This window comes from Pongo abelii, chromosome Y, assembly GCF_028885655.2.
Source record: "Pongo abelii isolate AG06213 chromosome Y, NHGRI_mPonAbe1-v2.0_pri, whole genome shotgun sequence".
Classification (NCBI taxonomy): Eukaryota; Metazoa; Chordata; class Mammalia; order Primates; family Hominidae; genus Pongo; species Pongo abelii.
The window spans coordinates 35,788,361-35,807,282 of record NC_072009.2 but is presented as its reverse complement, the minus strand read 5'-3'; the positions used below and the strand labels follow the sequence as shown (position 1 = coordinate 35,807,282).

General features: G+C 36.7%; 1 protein-coding gene across 1 annotated transcript; it reads left to right on the top strand.

Annotated features, from left to right (window-relative positions):
* Positions 1–10,109: 10,109 nt before the first annotated feature.
* LOC129053439 (testis-specific chromodomain protein Y 1) lies at positions 10,110–11,985 on the top strand. Its single transcript, XM_054545494.2, has one exon. The coding sequence runs from the start codon at positions 10,166–10,168 to the stop codon at positions 11,786–11,788; it is 1,623 nt and encodes a 540-aa protein (XP_054401469.2). The 5' UTR covers positions 10,110–10,165; the 3' UTR covers positions 11,789–11,985.
* The last annotated feature ends 6,937 nt before the right edge of the window (positions 11,986–18,922 follow it).

Sequence of the window (18,922 nt, the reverse complement as noted above, 5' to 3'; positions counted from 1 at the left end):
AATTCACCTCCTTTTGGATTTATCTTAATATTTTTAGAAATTGTTCCTATTACATCAGTTTCCTCATTCATTGATTTTTGTTTTCTCTTACTGTCTAATAGGCTTTTCTTGTGAATGCACTATTTTATTATGTTCGAACGAGGCAGAGAACAAATAATTCTGATCAAAGATTCCCACTATGCAAACTTCTATCAAATTTTTTTTTAAAATGTAGGAGATAAATGAGCGTTGGTTCTACTAAATAACTTTAGCAAAATTGAAAATCCTCTAACCCCAGCTATAACCCTTGAAAACTTTGCTTTCATTTGGCTCACTTATTGTAACATCCTAGGATCATTCTTGACTATACTATGACTGGGATCATTCATGACTATATTATGGATACACATTGTGCTTTCTGAATGCACAATGTGTATCCATAATATAGTGCGCCAATGCACCTGTATGCACGTGTATTATTGATGCCTTTCAACTGTACTAAAGATCAGCTCTATCCCAAATGCCATTCAATGACTTTTCTCCCTTGGTACCTCCAAAACAGAGGCTGACAAAGGTGTTATTTTTTGACATTCATGTATTACAAAAATGTTGAAAAAGTAATTGGAAGGAAAAACAGAGAAATAGAAAATGTATTGTTTAATTTCTAATCATGGATTAACTGAACTGACCTTACTTTATTAATGTTTACCCAAGTTGAATCAATGGAAATTATATACACTTTTTCAAATCCTTCTGCTTTATGGAAACAAAAGTTGGAGTTAAGAAATCTTCAAACTGCAATATCAAAGAGTTACAAATGTGAACTACTAAAAATAATTTTATCAACAGATGTTTCAACACTGTTAACTTCTCAAAGGTGCATGACACTCAAGATTTTAGTATATTTAGCAGCATTTCTAACCTCTCAGCAATAGATGCTAGTAAGAACCTTACCAATACCACTTTCAGTCATGAACCAGGGTTAGAGTGAAACCTAAAGTAAAATCTGCGGACCTATAAAAACCCCAGACAATCACATGGACTGTCTGTTACCTCTATGGGCTTATACTCTATAATTTTCACCTTCTACAGTCTGCTGCAGCCACAGGTAGCCGGATTTTTAAAAAAAAATTTATACCAGCTTCCACCAGGAATCATTGTACCTATTGATCTTGCTGCATGCTTACGTTATTTTCTTATTATTTTCTTTAGATATTTATTTGAAAGTCACTTTGTAAGCCACTTACCGTATATTTGCTTTACAAAAATCAAACTGTACTTTATAACGGAGAATCTTACCTCATACATTTTCTACAAAATTGATAATTTCACTTAAAAAAAAGAAAAACTTTGTAGCATAACCATTAAAACAAAAACCTAACCTCTGGGATTCAAAATTGGAATTGTAACATTCACTTTAAGTATTTTAAACAAGAGACAAAACATAAACCTCATAAATAACCATAAACTCTGAAATTTGAAAACAGTGATTTATAGACAAAAATAAAAGCAAAACTGCAGGGATGGCAGTTTCAAAACATTCCAAAAAATGAAAAAAAAAGGTTCAAACCATCAAAGACAGTCTGGACCCTGAAAACCAATAGTTTATATCAACCAAGTAAACATTTAATGAAGAAAGACAATTATAAAATGGTAACTTTTTTTTCTTTAAGTATTGTTATATCACCTCCTAGGCACAAATGAAACCTTCAGAATTGAAATCCACACTATCAAAATGAGGACTTGATTCCTGCTCCTGGAAAAAGCAAAGAAGCCTTTATGTGCTAAATTGTTTTTTTTTTTTTTTTCCCTAGTCTTTCTAGAGGACATAAGAAAATTTGATAAAATAAACATTTATTTCTCCTTTGCCTAACTCAGAAGCCACTCTTGGTTGGAAATTCCAGGTATTTGTCACAAATATTTAAGTTGCTGAGTACCAAAAATACTGTTATTTTTTACACTAGGCTAAGGATAAACAGGAACAAAAGTTAGAGAGATTAGTATTTGTAAAAATCTGAATATTCAAAAGCAGTTTAACATACTGAAGCACTTAGAAAAACATGCATATTTTTACAACAGTAACATTCTAAAAGAAATGTGAAACAATATACTTTAACCCTCAAGTTTATCTGTAGCTTCAGAGTGAGAAAGTGAATGTTAGGAGAGAAAGGTAAACAATCCCGCTGAGAGTTAAAGGAGAATGTTAATACATACCCTGTACTGAAAAGTGATAGTTTTCATATTGCTCTTATTCAAAGTGCCAATGAAATGCAAGCTAAGCTTTTAATAACTAACACATTGCATTTCAGAAATAACAAAAAGCATTCAGAGTTAGCACATTATGACGTTTCAAATACAGAGGTAACTTTCAGTGTTAGCACATTATGACATTTCAAATATTGTTTTCTGAAAAGCAGAAACACAAAAACAAACAGAAAGTTATGAACAATGTAAACTAAATGCAGGAATTAAGTGTGTCCCAAATTTTATAGACAAAGAACTAAAAACAGCAGTCTTAAGTAGGGCTAAAGAGAAATGATAGACAAATGATGAAAGAATAACATGAGGGCATCAGTGAGACAAATTACAAAAGAACCCGTAAAAAAAATGGGATAACTACCGAAGTAAAGTCTATATTAAAGTGGTTTAACAGCACATTTGAGCAGGTAAATATTCATTCAATCTGAAGGAATAAAAACTGAAAAAACCCAGTCTGAAGATTAAAATTTTAAAAAAACTTAAAAAAAAAAAGAGTAAATAGAACACCATGAGGTATACCGGTACATGCAATATGGACATCTTATAAATGAAGCTTAACAGAAGCCAAAAATTTGTAAGGCAAAAGTGGCTGAATATTTCCTGAACTTAAAAATCTCAATCTGAAAGAGGACAAAAATCTTTAACCACAATATAGTCAATGATAGCCACATCAGAAAACATTATAGGCAGCCAAGAGCCAAAACAAAGAAAATTGTAAAAGCAGATAAGGAATAGCAATTTGCAAAGTACAAGAAGGTCTTGATTAAAATAACAAATGATTGTTCAGCTGAAACCATGAAGTCAGAAGGTGGTGGGATATCCAAGTTTTAACAGAAAAATGCTATCAAACCTGAAATATATAACTGGTAAAATGAAATTCAAGCAAACATGTCTGGGTAAAGGAAAGCTAAAGGAAATTGTGACTAAGGCTTCTCTATAAGAAAAATGCTATTACTATTTCAACCCTGGAAAACTTAACTGTTAATGAACAGTCTGTGTGGACAGATATAATCACAGGCAATAATATAAATTGAGAAGGATGGAAAATTACAAGAGCAGTGTATTTTTATATTGTCGACATTAAACACTAAATTATTCACACAAGTTAGTATTGTTCACAGTAGGCTATTTTAAGTTTTCAATAATAATTGGAATCCCAAATACACCTAATTGTAATACAAAAAAATACAACAGAAGGTTTTTAAAAATTAGCCAAATTTTTTAAACGAGCAAAAAATAAATTCAGGATCAAGCGGAAGAAAGAGCGTATGGAAAACATGTAAGTCAATGTCAGAGTATGTAACATTTTACTTGTAAGAACTGTAAATATGAGCTCTTGCTTAAAAAGGCAAACATTGTTGCAAGTGTACCCTTAAACGAAGGAGTCACATTTGTGACTTCTATGCGAGGCATATTTTAGGTGTAAAGACAAATAAGACAAAGTAAAATGATAGAAGATTCTGGGAAAGTTATACAATGTACAACAGATCACTGTATATCCGTCTGTTCAAGTACACAATAGATTCAGTGGAAGGATTAGTATGATGCAATTACTATAGAATTCTGAGTCTACATGAAGTTTTACAGCTTCCAAAAAAAGATTTGCAAAGTAAATAAAAATTTAATTTTATCAATTTTGTAGCCCAGATCAGCAGCAGCTACTTATTCTTTATTAACCACCACTGTGGGATGCTGCCTTCCAAATATTTCTGGAGCAGCTTACAAGAGCCATGGTAAAGAGAAGGGACTCTGTCCTCCACATCTCAGGAGGACTCACTTGCCGATTGCTGCTTCTGCTTATGGAGGTCCCGACAGAGGTGAATAGTCATTGTTTTATTCCCTAAACATTATGCAGGCTCTTTGTCCCTCTGTGCAACGAACTTTCAGTAGATATAAAAAGCAAAATTATTTTTTTCCTGATTGTTCTTCTTTTTCTCTGAAGACATTTGTAAACTAAAACTTTCAAAACTAATCATATATATATTATTAATCATATATAAATCATATATAATCATATATAATATAACATATTATATATTATATATCATTAAATTATATATAATATAGACATATATAATATCATTTATAATATGTAATATAATATTATACATAATATCATATATAATTATATATAATACATAATTAATATATATTATATATCATATATGTCATATATTATATATAATACATGTATTATATATACTATATATTATATATCGTATATTATATATCATATATTATATATTATATATACATATCATATATTATATATTGTATATTATATATCTGATATATTATATACCTGATATATCATATATATTAATCATATAACACGTACACATATATGTGTGTGTGTGTGTATATATATATATACACATATATATATGTATAAAATGAAATGTGGTTTTAACGATACGTGCCCCAAAGCAATGTGCCTCAAAAAAGACCCCAGAAGAAGCTCAGTACAGCTGATTTATAGGAGGGAAAGGGCCTATGTAATGAATAAACAAAACGCTACCAAACCATAGAAGTAGAAAATCTTATTTTCAAAGTTACAGCACTTTAAAATTTAAATGCTCTTTTTCATCCCTGGCAAAATCACAAACTACAGAGTGAAATAGGGAAGTATCTCTTATTTTAAGAACAACTACAAAAAAAACTACGAAAAAATAAGCTTTTTTTGACATCCCAAATGGCAGCCTTACTAAAATGTAATATTTAAAATTTAGATACTTAATAAGCTAATAGAATAAACAAAGAAGCACAAACAATTATGAACAAAAATTATTAATCCAAAGAGTAAAATTATTTTAAAACCTAAAGATATCTAGAGATAAACTGTACAGTGAAATCGAGAAATATGGCTCATTTTAAGAATTAAAAAGAAATTATGATCTGAAACTTTTGTTAGACAGCCCAAATGGTGGTCTTACTAAAACATAATATTTAGAATTAAGTTTCAGAGTCAGCTAATAGAAGAAACAAAAGAAGCACAAAAAGTTGTGAACAAATTTAATAAAAAAAGTAAAATTATTTTAAAATCTAAAAGTGTCTAGAGATAAAAGTAAAAAAAATATTGACTACAGATATTTAAAAGCAGACTTGAGCTGGGGGAAGAACACACTATCAGCAAACCAAAGAAAGGGTGTTAATATTATTAAGTTAAGAAATGATAGAAGAAAAAGTAAAGTAATGAGAACAAAGCCTAAAATGCTGTGGAACACTATCAAGCAGCCATATTATGCATACTGGAATTTCAAAGGGTGACAAAAAGAATCAGGAAGACTATTTAGAAGCAATAATGGTAAAGAATGTCAAACGCAACAGACTCCAAGTAAGAGAAACTCAAAGAAACAAACTCAAATTATATGATAATTAAACCCTTTGAAAGAAAGATGGAGAAAATCTTGAAAGCAACAAAAGAAGTGGCTAGTAATGTTCCAAGAACCCTCAAAACTAATCAGCAATCTTATCTGAAAACTCAGAGGGCAGAAAGCAATAGATTAACGTATTGCAAATGATGTAAGAAGAAACTTTTGAACAGAAATCTTATGTTCAAAACATTGTCCCTTATAAATGAGAGAGAAATCATGACATTTCCAGATAAAAGCTGGGACATTTTACCAGTAGACTATCTTTTTAAAAAATGCCTTATGGGATACTTCACAGTAAAATGTACAGACAATAAAGAGCCGTATGAATGAATATATATTACGGTAAATATAAACATGTAAGATATTATACAATATAAAGAATAACAGCGCACACCTCCACAATTTGTTTCCCATGTAATTTAAAACACAAATATATTTAATAAAAATACTATAACTAACTCGTGTTTTTGATCTACAATACATAAAGGCATGATTTTGAGAACTCAATAAGGAAATCATTGGGGTGAAGTTATACAGAGTTAAGGGATTTGTGTGTTATTGAAAGTAAGCTAGTATAACCTTAAAAGTGGAATAGCTTTAGAATATTCAATGTAATCACAGTATCAATGACAATTAAAAAAGAAAAAGAATAACAGGCAGGTATAAAGCTTTCTGTACCATGCCAGAAAGTAGGAGATGTGGATTTAGCTACTCTCATTTGAGGCTACCAAGCCAGCTATCATGTACCATGAGACAAAGCCCAAGCTGTCCCACCAGGGCGTAAGTGTGGAGAGCCTAAAGCACATGGTATAGCTGCTATTTCAAACAACTTTCGCTACACCAGTGGCGATGAAATAGAATAGGCTCATCCATATGCAGAACCTGGTGAAGAACTGGAGGCAGAAAGAAGTGGATTACAGGTGTGAACCTGTAATCCCAGCACTTTGCAAGGCTGGGGCGGGCAGATCACGAGTTCAGGAGATTGAGACCATCCTGGCTAATACAGTGAAAACCTGTTTCCACTAAAAATCATAAAGTTAGCCAGGTGTGGTGGCAGGCCCCTGTAATCTCATCTACTCAGGAGGCTGAGGCGGGAGAATCACATGAACCCAGGACGCGGAGGTTGCAGTGAGCCGAGATTGTGCAACTGTGCCACTGTACTCCTGCCTGAGTGATAGCTCAAGACTTTGTCTAAAAAAAAAGAAAAATAAATAAAATTTGGTGTTGGAAAGCTTAGGAAGAAACAGTATGACACTTGGGAACCAGAGCAGCACTGGGGAAAAATGCATATATGACTTTAACAGATGACAGACTAAAAAACAGAAAAAATAAATAAAATGGCATGGACTAGAACAACTAGAACTTTTTCAAACAATACCAGAAGATGAACTTGTATATCTACCAAGCCCAACTTTTCTAAGAATGCTCCTAAAACTCTAGTGTGTGACCAACACCACAAATTCAAAAGCAGCCAGTTATGAGCTGCCAGCCAGAATGTTGGCAGTAATCCAGGGTCACATCTGTCTGACCCAAAGAATATGGAGCTACTATATTCAACTATCAGGAAAGACACTTGCCCCTTACAGCCCTATTCACAACAAGAACACAGTGAGTGGCATTCAGAAACTCAAGAATCTGGACCCTATTGCAGCAAATCAGCAGGATACAGTGGTCTTCAAGGAGGAGGAAGGGATGCTCATCAGGGCTTTATCAGATCCCAGGGCAGGATAGTGTGGAATAGAGAACAAGACCCAGATTCACCCACTATTTTCTCAGAAGTCTGGCTCAGTTACTGCTTCCATGGCTGCAGACTCAGCTACCAAAAAAGGTATAGTGGTATTAATGGGCCTATTAGCAGCCAATCGAGAAACAGACATGCATACATCAGTTGCAGGAGTGAAAGTTGGGCAAAGAAATGTTACTGACAATGGCAGAGACCAGCCTTTTATCAAGAAGATGTAATTCACCGGAGGGCTAACAGAAAATGTCAGCACATACAGATACATTGCGGTGAAGAAAGAGTACAGATTCACCCAGATGTTGCTATAAACTAGATCGACATAAAAAATTGCCCTGAATATAGAAGTAATTAAAGAAATGGTTAATGCTCTGAATAGGACTGCTGTGGGTGGGAGCAAGCTTGTGCTGTTCAGTGCAGGTGGAAGTGTCCTTTGCTGTGGTCTCGATTTTGGGTACTTTCTGAAGTATTTAAGGAAGGACAGAAACAGAACAAGCCTTGAAATGGTGAACACCATCAAAAAATTTGTGAACAATTTCAATCAATTTTAAAAGCCTATTTTTGTATCAGTCAGTGGCCCATCCTTTGGAATAGGTGCATCCACACTGCCTCTTTGTGATTTCTTCTGAGCTAATGAAAAGGCTTGGTTTCAAACCCCTTATATGACATCTGGACAGAGTCCAGATGGCTGTTGTGTTACTTTAGATCCTACTTGAACTTTGCAACATCCAGCCTCCTTAATTATTGTGACCATGAGACATTACTTCATCCTTTGATGGGTCCCAGCCCAAGATCTCAGGCCAAGCTGTCACTTCAGCTCCTTTCTTGGTCCAGGGCCAAGTTCCAAGGCAGAGACTTGTAGCTTCTACAAATCATCACTTCAGCTCCAGGTGAATCCAAGGCCAAGTTTCAGGGCCAAGCCGAATAACCCTTACCCCAAGAACACTAAGTACATTCCTTTATTTCTCTGCCGTTAGAAACTGTAAAGCACAGTCTTATAGTAGGTAAACCACTCACATTCCACCCCCACTGTGAAGAGTTTTTTTACTTTCACTTATAAAAGTTTTGATTCAACCTTTTTGCATCTGTCCTCTTTAATTTTCTTGGCCATGAGACAAAGAACTCTGTGTGATACCTCACATTTAGAGATTTCTAGATTGTAGTGGACTAATGAGACCACAATGATTTAAGTCTGGGAATTGAGCTATGGGATGCATCAGCCTTGTGAGACCAACTGACAAACTGTCCTCACACTGTGATACCCAACCTTGGGGGCAGTCAACCATAGAGTGGTCACCAACAGAATCTGAAAAGGGGCAAGGCAGATTGATACGGCCTAGAAACCTGACGGACACCATCAAGGAGCCATACATATGCATTCTGGAAGTTCGAAGGAAGAGACAAAAGATCATGGAGACTATTTAACAAAATAGTCATAAAGAATGCAACAATTTAAGACAATATATAAGCACCCAAGAAGCTCAACAGACTCCAAGTAGAAAAAACTCAAAGAAACAAACTAAAACTTACCTGATAATTAAACTGTCTAAAACAAATACAAAGAGAATCCTGAGGATTTTCGAAGGAAGGAGAGGAAGTAGCTAGTCATGTAAAAGGGACCCTAAAAATAGCCAGTGAATCGCTTATCTGAATAACCACTGAAAAGCAGTAGATTACTCATCTGAAAACTAAGATGATAGAACGCAGTAGACTAATATGTTCCAAGTGATGTCAGAAAAAACTGTCAAACCTAAATCTTATAATCCACCAAATTGTCTATCGAAGGTGAGTGACACATTATGACATTCTCACATGAAAGCTGGCACCCTTTACAAGTAGACTACCCTTTAAGAAATGTCTTATGGAGTACTTCAGGGTAGAATGGACAGACACTCAAAAGCAGTATGAACAAACAAAGGTTAAGGTAAAGATAAATACATGTACAAATATATAAGATATAATATTTGGCCAGGCACGGTGGCTCATGCCTGTAATCCCAGCACTTTGGGAGGTTGAGGTGCGTGGATCACGAAGTCAGGAGATCGAGACAATAATGGCTAACACGGTGAAACCCAGTCTCTACTAAGAATACAAAAAATTAGACAGGCAAGGTGGCAGGCGCCTGTAGTCTCAGCTACTTGGGAGGCTGACACAGGAGAATGGCATGAATCCGGGAGATGGAGCCTTCAATGAGCCAAGATTGCACCACTGCACTCCAGCCTGGGTGACAGGGTGAGACTCCATCTCAAAAAGAAAAAAAAAAACAATTAACAACATGCACCTCCACAAGTTGTTCTCCACGTACCTTAAAACACAAATATATTTAATAAAAAAAACTACCTCTAATTTGTGTTTTTGACAAAAACTGAATAAAGGTATAATTTTGAGGACTCAATAAGTGAAATAGTGGAGGTACATTATACAGGAGTAAAGGTTTTGTATGTTACTGAAGGCAAGATAGTGTAACTTTAAAAATGTTATAAGATTAGAATCTTCCATACAATCATCATAGCAACCACAATTAAACAAACAAACACAAAAGAGTAACAGGCAGGGAGAAAGCTTTCTGTTCTACACCAGAAGGTTGTGGCTGTGGATTTAGCTACTCTCACCTGAGGCTACTGGGCAAGCTGTCATGCACCATAGCATAGCTGCTATTTCACACAATTTTCACTACACCAGTGGTGATGAAATAGAAGAGGTTCATCCATATGCAGAACCTGGTGAAGAACTGGAGGCAGAAAGGAGTGGCTATGTGGAGACACAACTGAAACAAAGTTGGTACAGCAACTGCTCCAATCCTGTGTCTTTCCTCATGGCTTCCCAGGAGTTTGAGGTTGAAAGTATTGTTGACAAAAGACGAGATAAAAATGGGAATACAGACTATTTGATTCGGTGGAAAGGTTACGACCAACAGGATGACACTTGGGAACCAGAGCAGCACCTCAGGAACTGTGAAAAATGTATACTTGATTTTAATAGACGACAGACTGAAAAAGAGAAAAAACTGACATGGACTAGAACCAGTAGAATTTTTTCAAACAATGCCAGAAGAACTTCTAGATCTACAAAAGCGAGCTATTCTAAGAACTCTCCTAAAACGCAAGTGACTGATAAACACTACAGGTCCAAAAACAACAAGTTATTTGCTGCCAGCAAGACCGTTAGGAGAAAGGCAGCTTCACTTCTCTCTGACACACAGAATATGGAGATAATAAATTCAACTATCAAGACCCTTGCACCGGAAAGCCCCTTTAACGACCAGAAAATTGTGAGTGACTTTCAGAAACTCGAGAAACTGTACCCTATTGCAGCAGATCAGCAGGACACGGTGGTCTTCAAGGTGACAGAAGGGAAACTCCTCCAGGACCATTTGTCACGTCCTGGTGCAGAACAGCCTGGAATAGAGAACAAGACTCAGATACACCCACCAATGTCGCAGATGTCTGGCTCAGTTACTGCTTCAATGGCCACAGGTTCAGCTACCCAAAAAGGTATAGTGGTATTAATAGACCCATTAGCAGCCAATGGAACAACAGACATGCATACCTCAGTTCCAAGAGTGAAAGATGGGCAAAGAAATATTACTGATGACAGCAGAGACCAGCCTTTCATCAAGAAGATGTACTTTACCATAAAGCTAACAGAAAGTGCCAGCACATACAGAGACATTGTAGTGAAGAAAGAGGATGGATTCACCCAGATAGTGCTATCAACTAGATCCACAGAAAGAAATGCACTGAATACAGAAGTAATTAAAGAAATAGTTAATGCTCTTAATAATGCTGCTGTGGATGACAGCAAGCTCATGCTGTTCAGTGCAGCTGGAAGTGTCTTTTGCTGCGGTCTTGATTTTGGGTACTTTGTGAAGCACTTAAGGAACAACAGAAACAGAGCAAGCCTTGAAATGGTGGATACCATCAAGAACTTTGTGAATACTTTTATTCAATTTAAAAAGCCTATTGTTGTGTCAGTCAATGGCCCTGCCATTGGACTAGGTGCATCCATCCTGCCTCTTTGTGATCTCGTGTGGGCTAATGAAAAGGCTTGGTTCCAAACCCCTTATACGACCTTTGGACAGAGTCCAGATGGCTGTTCAACTATTACATTTCAAAAAATGATGGGTAAAGCATCTGCCAATGAAATGTTATTTGCTGGGCGAAAGCTGACAGCACGGGAGGCATGTGCCAAAGGCCTGGTGTCTCGGGTATTTTTGAGTGGAACTTTCACCCAAGAGGTTATGATTCAAATTAAGGAGCTTGCCTCATATAATCAAATTGTACTGGAAGAATCTAAGGCCCTTGTTCACTCTAATATTAAGTTGGAGTTGGAACAGGCCAATGAGAGAGAGTGTGAGGTGCTGAGGAAGATCTGGAGCTCAGCCCAAGGGACAGAATCCATGTTAAAGTATGTTGAAAATAAAACTGATGAGTTTTAGTTGTCAGTCTGTCTGCTCAGGACACGAGAACTAAGCTGAACCAAATGTATCATGAGTTGCAAGATGCCCTAATCCATCTTCATAGCCCAAAACAGTTTCACCCATAGCTAAGGCTTGGAAAAAGAACCGGAAATGTCCAAGCCAGGTATTTAAATTTTTACATCATTTTTGAGCACTCTAGCTTTAAAAGAAGTAATAAAACAGCTTGTTTGCCCAAATGTGGTTATTTTATGCTCACATAAGCCCAAATATAAAAGCAGACTGTTGGGTAATAGATTCTTCTTGGAAGCCCTAATGTGTATCTATGGCTACTACTATATGTAAGACCCGAGTCATGATTTATTGGATGTTTATGACAGAGAATCATGCAATAATGTTCATTTTTCTTACTTTTATATGCTAGAATACCTCTAGTGGGTTATAAGGCAGCCTTAGCTTCCCTCCCAGAAGGACACAGAACTGTATGAGATGGTGCCCTTGACTTTACAGTGGCACAAGCACTTCAGAGACACACAATTATAAATTAAAAGAATTTTCTTTTAGAATAAATATTTCTGGCACAAAATTCACTGAAGATCATTCTCCTAAACTGAACATATGACTAGAATTTGTGGTGAGATATCACTTGATTTTATTTTCCTTTATAAATGTCTAGTTCTTACCCAGTTAACAAAAGAAAACTTTATCTCTCTAAAGTAAAACTTGTTGCACCGTTCTGGTGAATTATGGAATCATTTTTGTGGAAATATCCAGGTTCTAATGTTTGTAATGTGCAGATTTATGTTACCTTAGAGTGTGCTCCAGTTAATAAGTTAAAATTCTGGACACATTATTAAAGGCAGAAACTTCTTTCAAAACAAAGACACCTACACTCTGTACGGCCTTTAAAATTATCAGTGTCTCTTTTTATGAGCACACAAATTTCTAGAACACTGCATGTGTTCAGTTACCCAAAAGCTCTATGAATACTGTCTTGCTGATTTTTATCGAGGCTCCATTACATAGACACAATTGAATAATCCACTGGCCGCTGGTGATGAATGTCATCTGTGTCACAAGATCTCTAGGGTGTCGCTTCACCAGTCAACAGTCTCTGTGGATGATGTCACCGTTGTGCAAGTTTCTCTTGAGCCTGCTTGTCTAATTTTACACACCCATCTTACAGCCTGCACTCAACTCAAACTATGGGCTTAGGTTTCAGTTTGCTATGGATGTGCCAGGCACAGAATGGAGGCAGATGCATGAGTGAGTGTTGGTTGAGTCCAGCCACTGCACACAGCTTTGCATGTTATCTGTGATGAGGTAAGCAGGTCAGGTGCTGGTACAGGTGACAATTCCCTGCAGATCTTTAGGTGAATCAGGCATACCACAAGCTTTCTCTTCTGCAGGCACTGAAGAACGCAGTGTCATCCAGAAAAGAATAAATGCCAGAAAATGCAAAGACCCAAAGACGTCATCTCAGCCCTGGCTTGGGAAAGGTTTAGATCTGGGATATCTAAAGGGCAAATGTCCTGCTTTCTTTTTTCTTCTACTTTTCTTTTTTTCTTTTTCTTATCTATGGGATCACTATGGCTTAAATTAGGTTTTTCAAAGGGGTCTGTCTCTCTTTCTACTGGAGATTAGGATCTTGTCTTTTCTTCACTGTTTCTCTCTTTGACTGCTTTTCTCTCTTTGACATGCTATAGAAGAAATATGTTTTGGCCCTGCATCTTTCTGTTGACTATAGGGCTATTTGTCAGAAACAGTAAGATTTTGGCTTAGCAATAACATAACGTCTTCCTATTTAAGACCCCCAAAAAAGGGCTAGATATTAGAAAGGCTCTATATATGTATTGATGTATCATAAAACTTCCCCAGGTCTTACTTTATTTGTTTAAGGCACTGTAATGAAAATGAAACTTGCATTTTACTGGTCCCTCATTCATTGGGCATTTCCTATAGGGGTAGTAAGGAACATGGAAGGTTGGATGTAAAAACTGGAAAAGTTGATGATGATGTGACTAAAAGATGCTCTACATCAGGAAGATGAGAAAACCTGGAGTAAGAAAATTTTGTTTTGATTGTTTCCAGGGAGAATGTTTCTCTGATATTTGTGAGTTGTTTCTTGTGGGCTTTTCTGATATGACTGCTAAGAAGGCACGTACAATTTTACAATATTTACAATGATGTCGGGTGTTTCACAGGGCAAAAAGCCTTGCACATAGGAAACTTCAAACAATGTGCCTTCGACCCTCAGAAACTTTCTAGGTCTTCAATAGTATTGACAAAGAAAAGCTACATAGTTGTGGTGGATTATTGGGAAAATTTCCACAGGCAGAGAAGCAGCCTGGACTATCAGGCTGCAGACAGAATTTTAAGAATCCTGTACAATCCCGTGGTGCAAGCAAATAATTTTTTTTAAAAGCCCAACTTTGTGTGTGTGTGTGCTTAAGACATGCCCACAGCTACTCAGATAAAAAAACAAGACCCCACATTAAAATGTTGTGTCTTTTGTGTAACCAGATTGCTTCCAGGAAATAGTCTCTTTTTCAGAACATGTCCATATTGGACTCCAGTGTGTTACAAAGGGCACCTTATCTTACTAAACACGCTTCAGGCCCTGAGCCAAATTTCTGTAAATTATCATTTTAGCCTCTGGTCCCATGCCAAGGTCCTGGGCCATGCTTTCACTTTAGCTCCTGTGTGGCGCAGGGCCAAGTTCCTGAGCCAAGCTGAGTCATTGCATCAGCTATTAATAGTTCCAGGCACAAGGACCCAGGAAAGATAAGTAGTGCTTTTTTCAAAACTAGTTAGTACATTTTCTTTCTTCTGAGTCCATAAAAATATCAGACTCTTTCTCAGAGTGGGCAACTGACTCTACTCCACCAGAAGTTAACATATTACACATTTGCTATCATCTCCCCTTTTGCATTCATAATTTTTAATTTTCTTGAGATTAAAAAATCTGTGTGTCACCTGATAGATTTTGGTTCACAGGGGTACAGCAAGGTTTGTTTTTGCTTCATGGACTGGGAAAGGCTTTAATTAAAAAGGTCACTAGTAGCTGGGCATGGTGGCTCATGAGTGTTATCACAGCACTTTGGGTGGCCAATGCGAGCAGATCACAAGGAGATCGAGATTGAGATGATCCTGGCTAACATGGTGAAGCTCCCATGAAGTCTATTAAAAACTCAAAAAATTAGCAGCATGTGGTGGTGGGCAGCTGTAGTTACAGCTACTTGGTAGGCTAAGGCAAGAGAATGGCATAAATCCCAGAGACGGAGCTTGCGGTTACCCAAGATCTTGCAACTGGACTCCAGCTTAAGTGACAGAGTGAGAATCCATTAAATAAAAAAGGTGAGTAGGAGTGCAATTCCAAACTACTTACATTCATATCTGCAGCTTGTCCTTTATTTACATTCACATCTGCCCCTTGTTCTCACTTTTTGTTTGTTTGTTTTTGTTATTTGTTTTCTCTTTTTTTAATTTCTGAAGAGCAAAGAAAGCTCTGGGCAAGTGCCAGGTAAAATCCAATAGATTGCCTGCCATTCTTACAAAGCTTAGGAGAAAGGGGTGTTGGGAGACACATTGGCAGTCTCCTTTCACCCTCTGCTGTTGAAAATGTTGCCTCTGTTCCAACCATTTTCTTTCACAGAGGATCCAGCTGTCACATAGGACTGAAAGGATATCTAAGTTAATTGAAGATTTCTGGATAAGACTATATCACAGTGTTATGTGAAGGCCTCAAAACTAACTCCAGTTTCTGGCAGTCTATCAGAGTGTTGCCACCAAAAATTTCAGGCTTTTCTGTGGCATTTTATTTATTTATTTTTTGTCATTGTGTGGCTAATGTCCCTCCTGTTTCTTCTTTGTATGCAATGTTGCGATCTGGGGATGTAAGCTCACTGGTAAAAGTCAGTCATTAGAAATATAATTCAAAGAGTTGCTATTTTGTGATTTTTTTCTTTCAAATAGGAAGAATTCAAAATGTTGATCTAAACATTTTTATTTGATAAGGATCTTTTTGTCCACTGATGACAGATATTCACATCACCACAAGGGAATGGCATACATTCAAATAAAATTTCTCTTTTTGGCTGGTTATTTCTCTTTAAAAAGCTCCACACAACCATATATATCTAAAGAGTTTCTTTGTGAGACACATCTTTTTTCTACAGAGACACATACTGTGGGGACAGGTGATAGAGGGTTAACCTTCTTTTTCTAACTTTTGAGTGTATAAACCTGGGATTCAGCATTTTCATGGAACATTTTAGATCTTAAAATGCAACCTAGTGAAATGAGTTTTTTCTCTGTGGGGAAGCCTTGCCAGTTCTTTGCACAAAACCCTTGGTTTTTTAACTCTTCTCTCTCCTATATCTCTCTAACAGTAATAAGGCTCTGTGCCCTATCAGTAAACAGAAAACTTCCACTTTCAATAATCAGAAAGAAGGTGCCTTTGAGAGACACATTTTAGCTAAGTACTGTCTTATGAAAGCCAGCCATACAAGCTTTACTTGTTTTGAGGCACACCTTCTTCCTCCAGCAGCCATGACATTGAAACTAACAGAGAATTTTATGTTTCAAAGTCAATCGATCTTAATTCCTGCAATTTCAATATTTTTTCTAAGCCATAGCAAGGGAAGCCACAAATAGCATTAAAATTCTTACTCTATACAAGTGTCTTGCTAGAATCCAATGACTATACCATCTTTTTTTTTAGGTTCCCAAGTTACTTTGGTTATCTTCTGGGTTGAGTAATCTTAAGAAATCAACCAGGAGTCACCAGTGGAGAGCTAAAGCCTGTGCAGGTAAACGTTACTTGTCCTGGTCTCTAGCTCCTCCGGAACTGTGGGTGAAGGTTTAGATTGCATCCATGGGGGACAACTATGTCAGTCACCAGACTCAGAAAAGACAAGAGGAATGCAAAATCAAGGAATATCCTATCTTTCTATTCAGTCAGGGCTATTTTAAAAGGGGGAAAAAGATAATAGGAAGATTTTTTTCTATATTTCTTTAGAAACTTCACAAACTGTCTGCAGTGTGAACCTCTCTAGATTACTGTCTGAAACACAGAAATTTCATTGACTGTGAGACTCTGAAAAAAGAAAGTGGCTTATTTATGTTATTTTTTGCTCAAGGGCACGACAGACCTAACAACTCCAGGACAGACATGCCTAGCTTTCTGAGGGAAGTGTTCATTTTAGTACTATTCAACAGATACATCTTTTCTTCAGATGGCAAAGAAAAGAGGTTGATTTCTTCTTTTTTTATTCAACCTTGCTTTGACTTGGGAGAAAACCCAGATCTTTCTAAGCATGGTAAAACTGACTCTGCCATCTTGGCAGTGATAACAGGCAAGTTTCAAAGAGATAATTCATTAAGTCAGAGACAAGCCCCTGAGGAACACTCAAATATATCTTCTAAATGCCATACATGCCACCCTCATTTAGAACCTCCAATAGCCTTTTCATCAGCTTGTCTTCTTGTGTCACTAAAGAAACCCCAAACTCACTGTTGCCCCTGCAGAAAATACTCCATAGATGTGATGCTTGTATAGTAGAAATTTTCTTCTCATTGTAGGGACTTAGATAAAAAAAAAGAAAAACTTAAGCAAATGTCCCCTGACGACCCCAGTGGACATACAGAGATATTTCAAAATCTAACTCAAGTGCTTAATCATACCTGAATAGATGGTACATTACTCCTAAACCAAACCCTAGCTGTTGCCATAAAGCACGCAGCTTTACAGAGAGCAGAGTTATCCGTGGATGAACCACATGTCTTTTCCAAAATCTTGAAAAAGGGAGGGTGGAAAGGAAAAAATTTGAACTGATAACAGAATTCTTATTCATAATAGGAGAAGATGGACTGCTGATAACTCGATTGGAATCTTATTGATCCTATAGCAGAGCGAAAAAAATTAGTGAGCCTACTGGAAGGCTTATTAGTGAACAGTACAAAACTTCATAATTCCTCTAAACTATTCATAATAGGTTAAAAACACATAAAAATTATAGAGGCTTTTTAAAAATCCTGAGAGATGCTTTAGTGAAACCCATGTTCCTACTTCCCTATTGAGTTAAGATAAAGTTAATCTTAAGAGAAAAGTTTATTACTCAAACAGACCCTGACATCAAAAGAAAGCTGCAAAAATATGTCATAGGTTCAGATAATATTGTTCTTTTAACAATGCACCAGGATGTAACAGCCTTTCTTTCCTTTCAGATAACACTAAGAGTCTTTTCTTTTACATTTAAGAAAATTAAGGTTTGTAGACAAAGGAAACTGTTTGGAGCAAAAGTTTAAATAAGTGGCAAAAGAAGCTCTCTGCCAGCAGAGATGGAAGCTTGAATAAGTTGTCCACTGGGGTTTAAGGTTTTTATGGCCTAAAAAATAAAGATATATACTTAGTTTGCAAGCTGTCTTGGAGAATGTGTGACTTAGCTTTGCCCAGGCCCAGGACCTATTAGACAGCTTAACCCAGGCACTTTGCCTGGGAGCAGTGTGAAGTGGAAATTTGCAAAGACTGCTTAGCTTGGCACAGGACCTAAAGTAAAAGCTTGTCCTGGGATGCTGACTCAGGAATAATCAGGGACTGAAATGATGATTCATATGGGTTGAGCAACCAGTCAAATACAAAAATAAATGTTCAGCCATTACCCACTACATCTCACTGGTTTTATGCCCACAAAAAAAAAAAAAAAAAAAAAAAAAAAACTTTATTTTCGGAAAGCCCTCTGAGTATACAGAAAACAGCATGCTTATGCCAGGCATTGGTTCCCCCATCTGAATGAGTGGGAGGTTTGTACAAGATTTTATCTGAATGGACTGAAAGTTCTGTTATTTCTGTTGCTGCAGCCATGCTATCATGCACAAGCATCTGTGTTAGATCCCTTACTGGTGCCTACGCTTTTTTTTGGTCTGATTATTATGTTGGAATCAGGCCCTTACCTGTTGATTGGGGGTCTTCCAGAAACCATTTCCTTGCTGTTTTCATATGGAAAGCTAGCTAAGTTGTCTTTGTTTTCCCTCAGAAATGAAAACTCTAACTTCTCTTAGGAGATTGGGTATTGGTCTTTCTGGATGCTTTCTGCTGGAGAAGAGTGTTGTGTAGGAAACAGTAGGTAGGATTCCACTGAGGGTTGGTTTAAG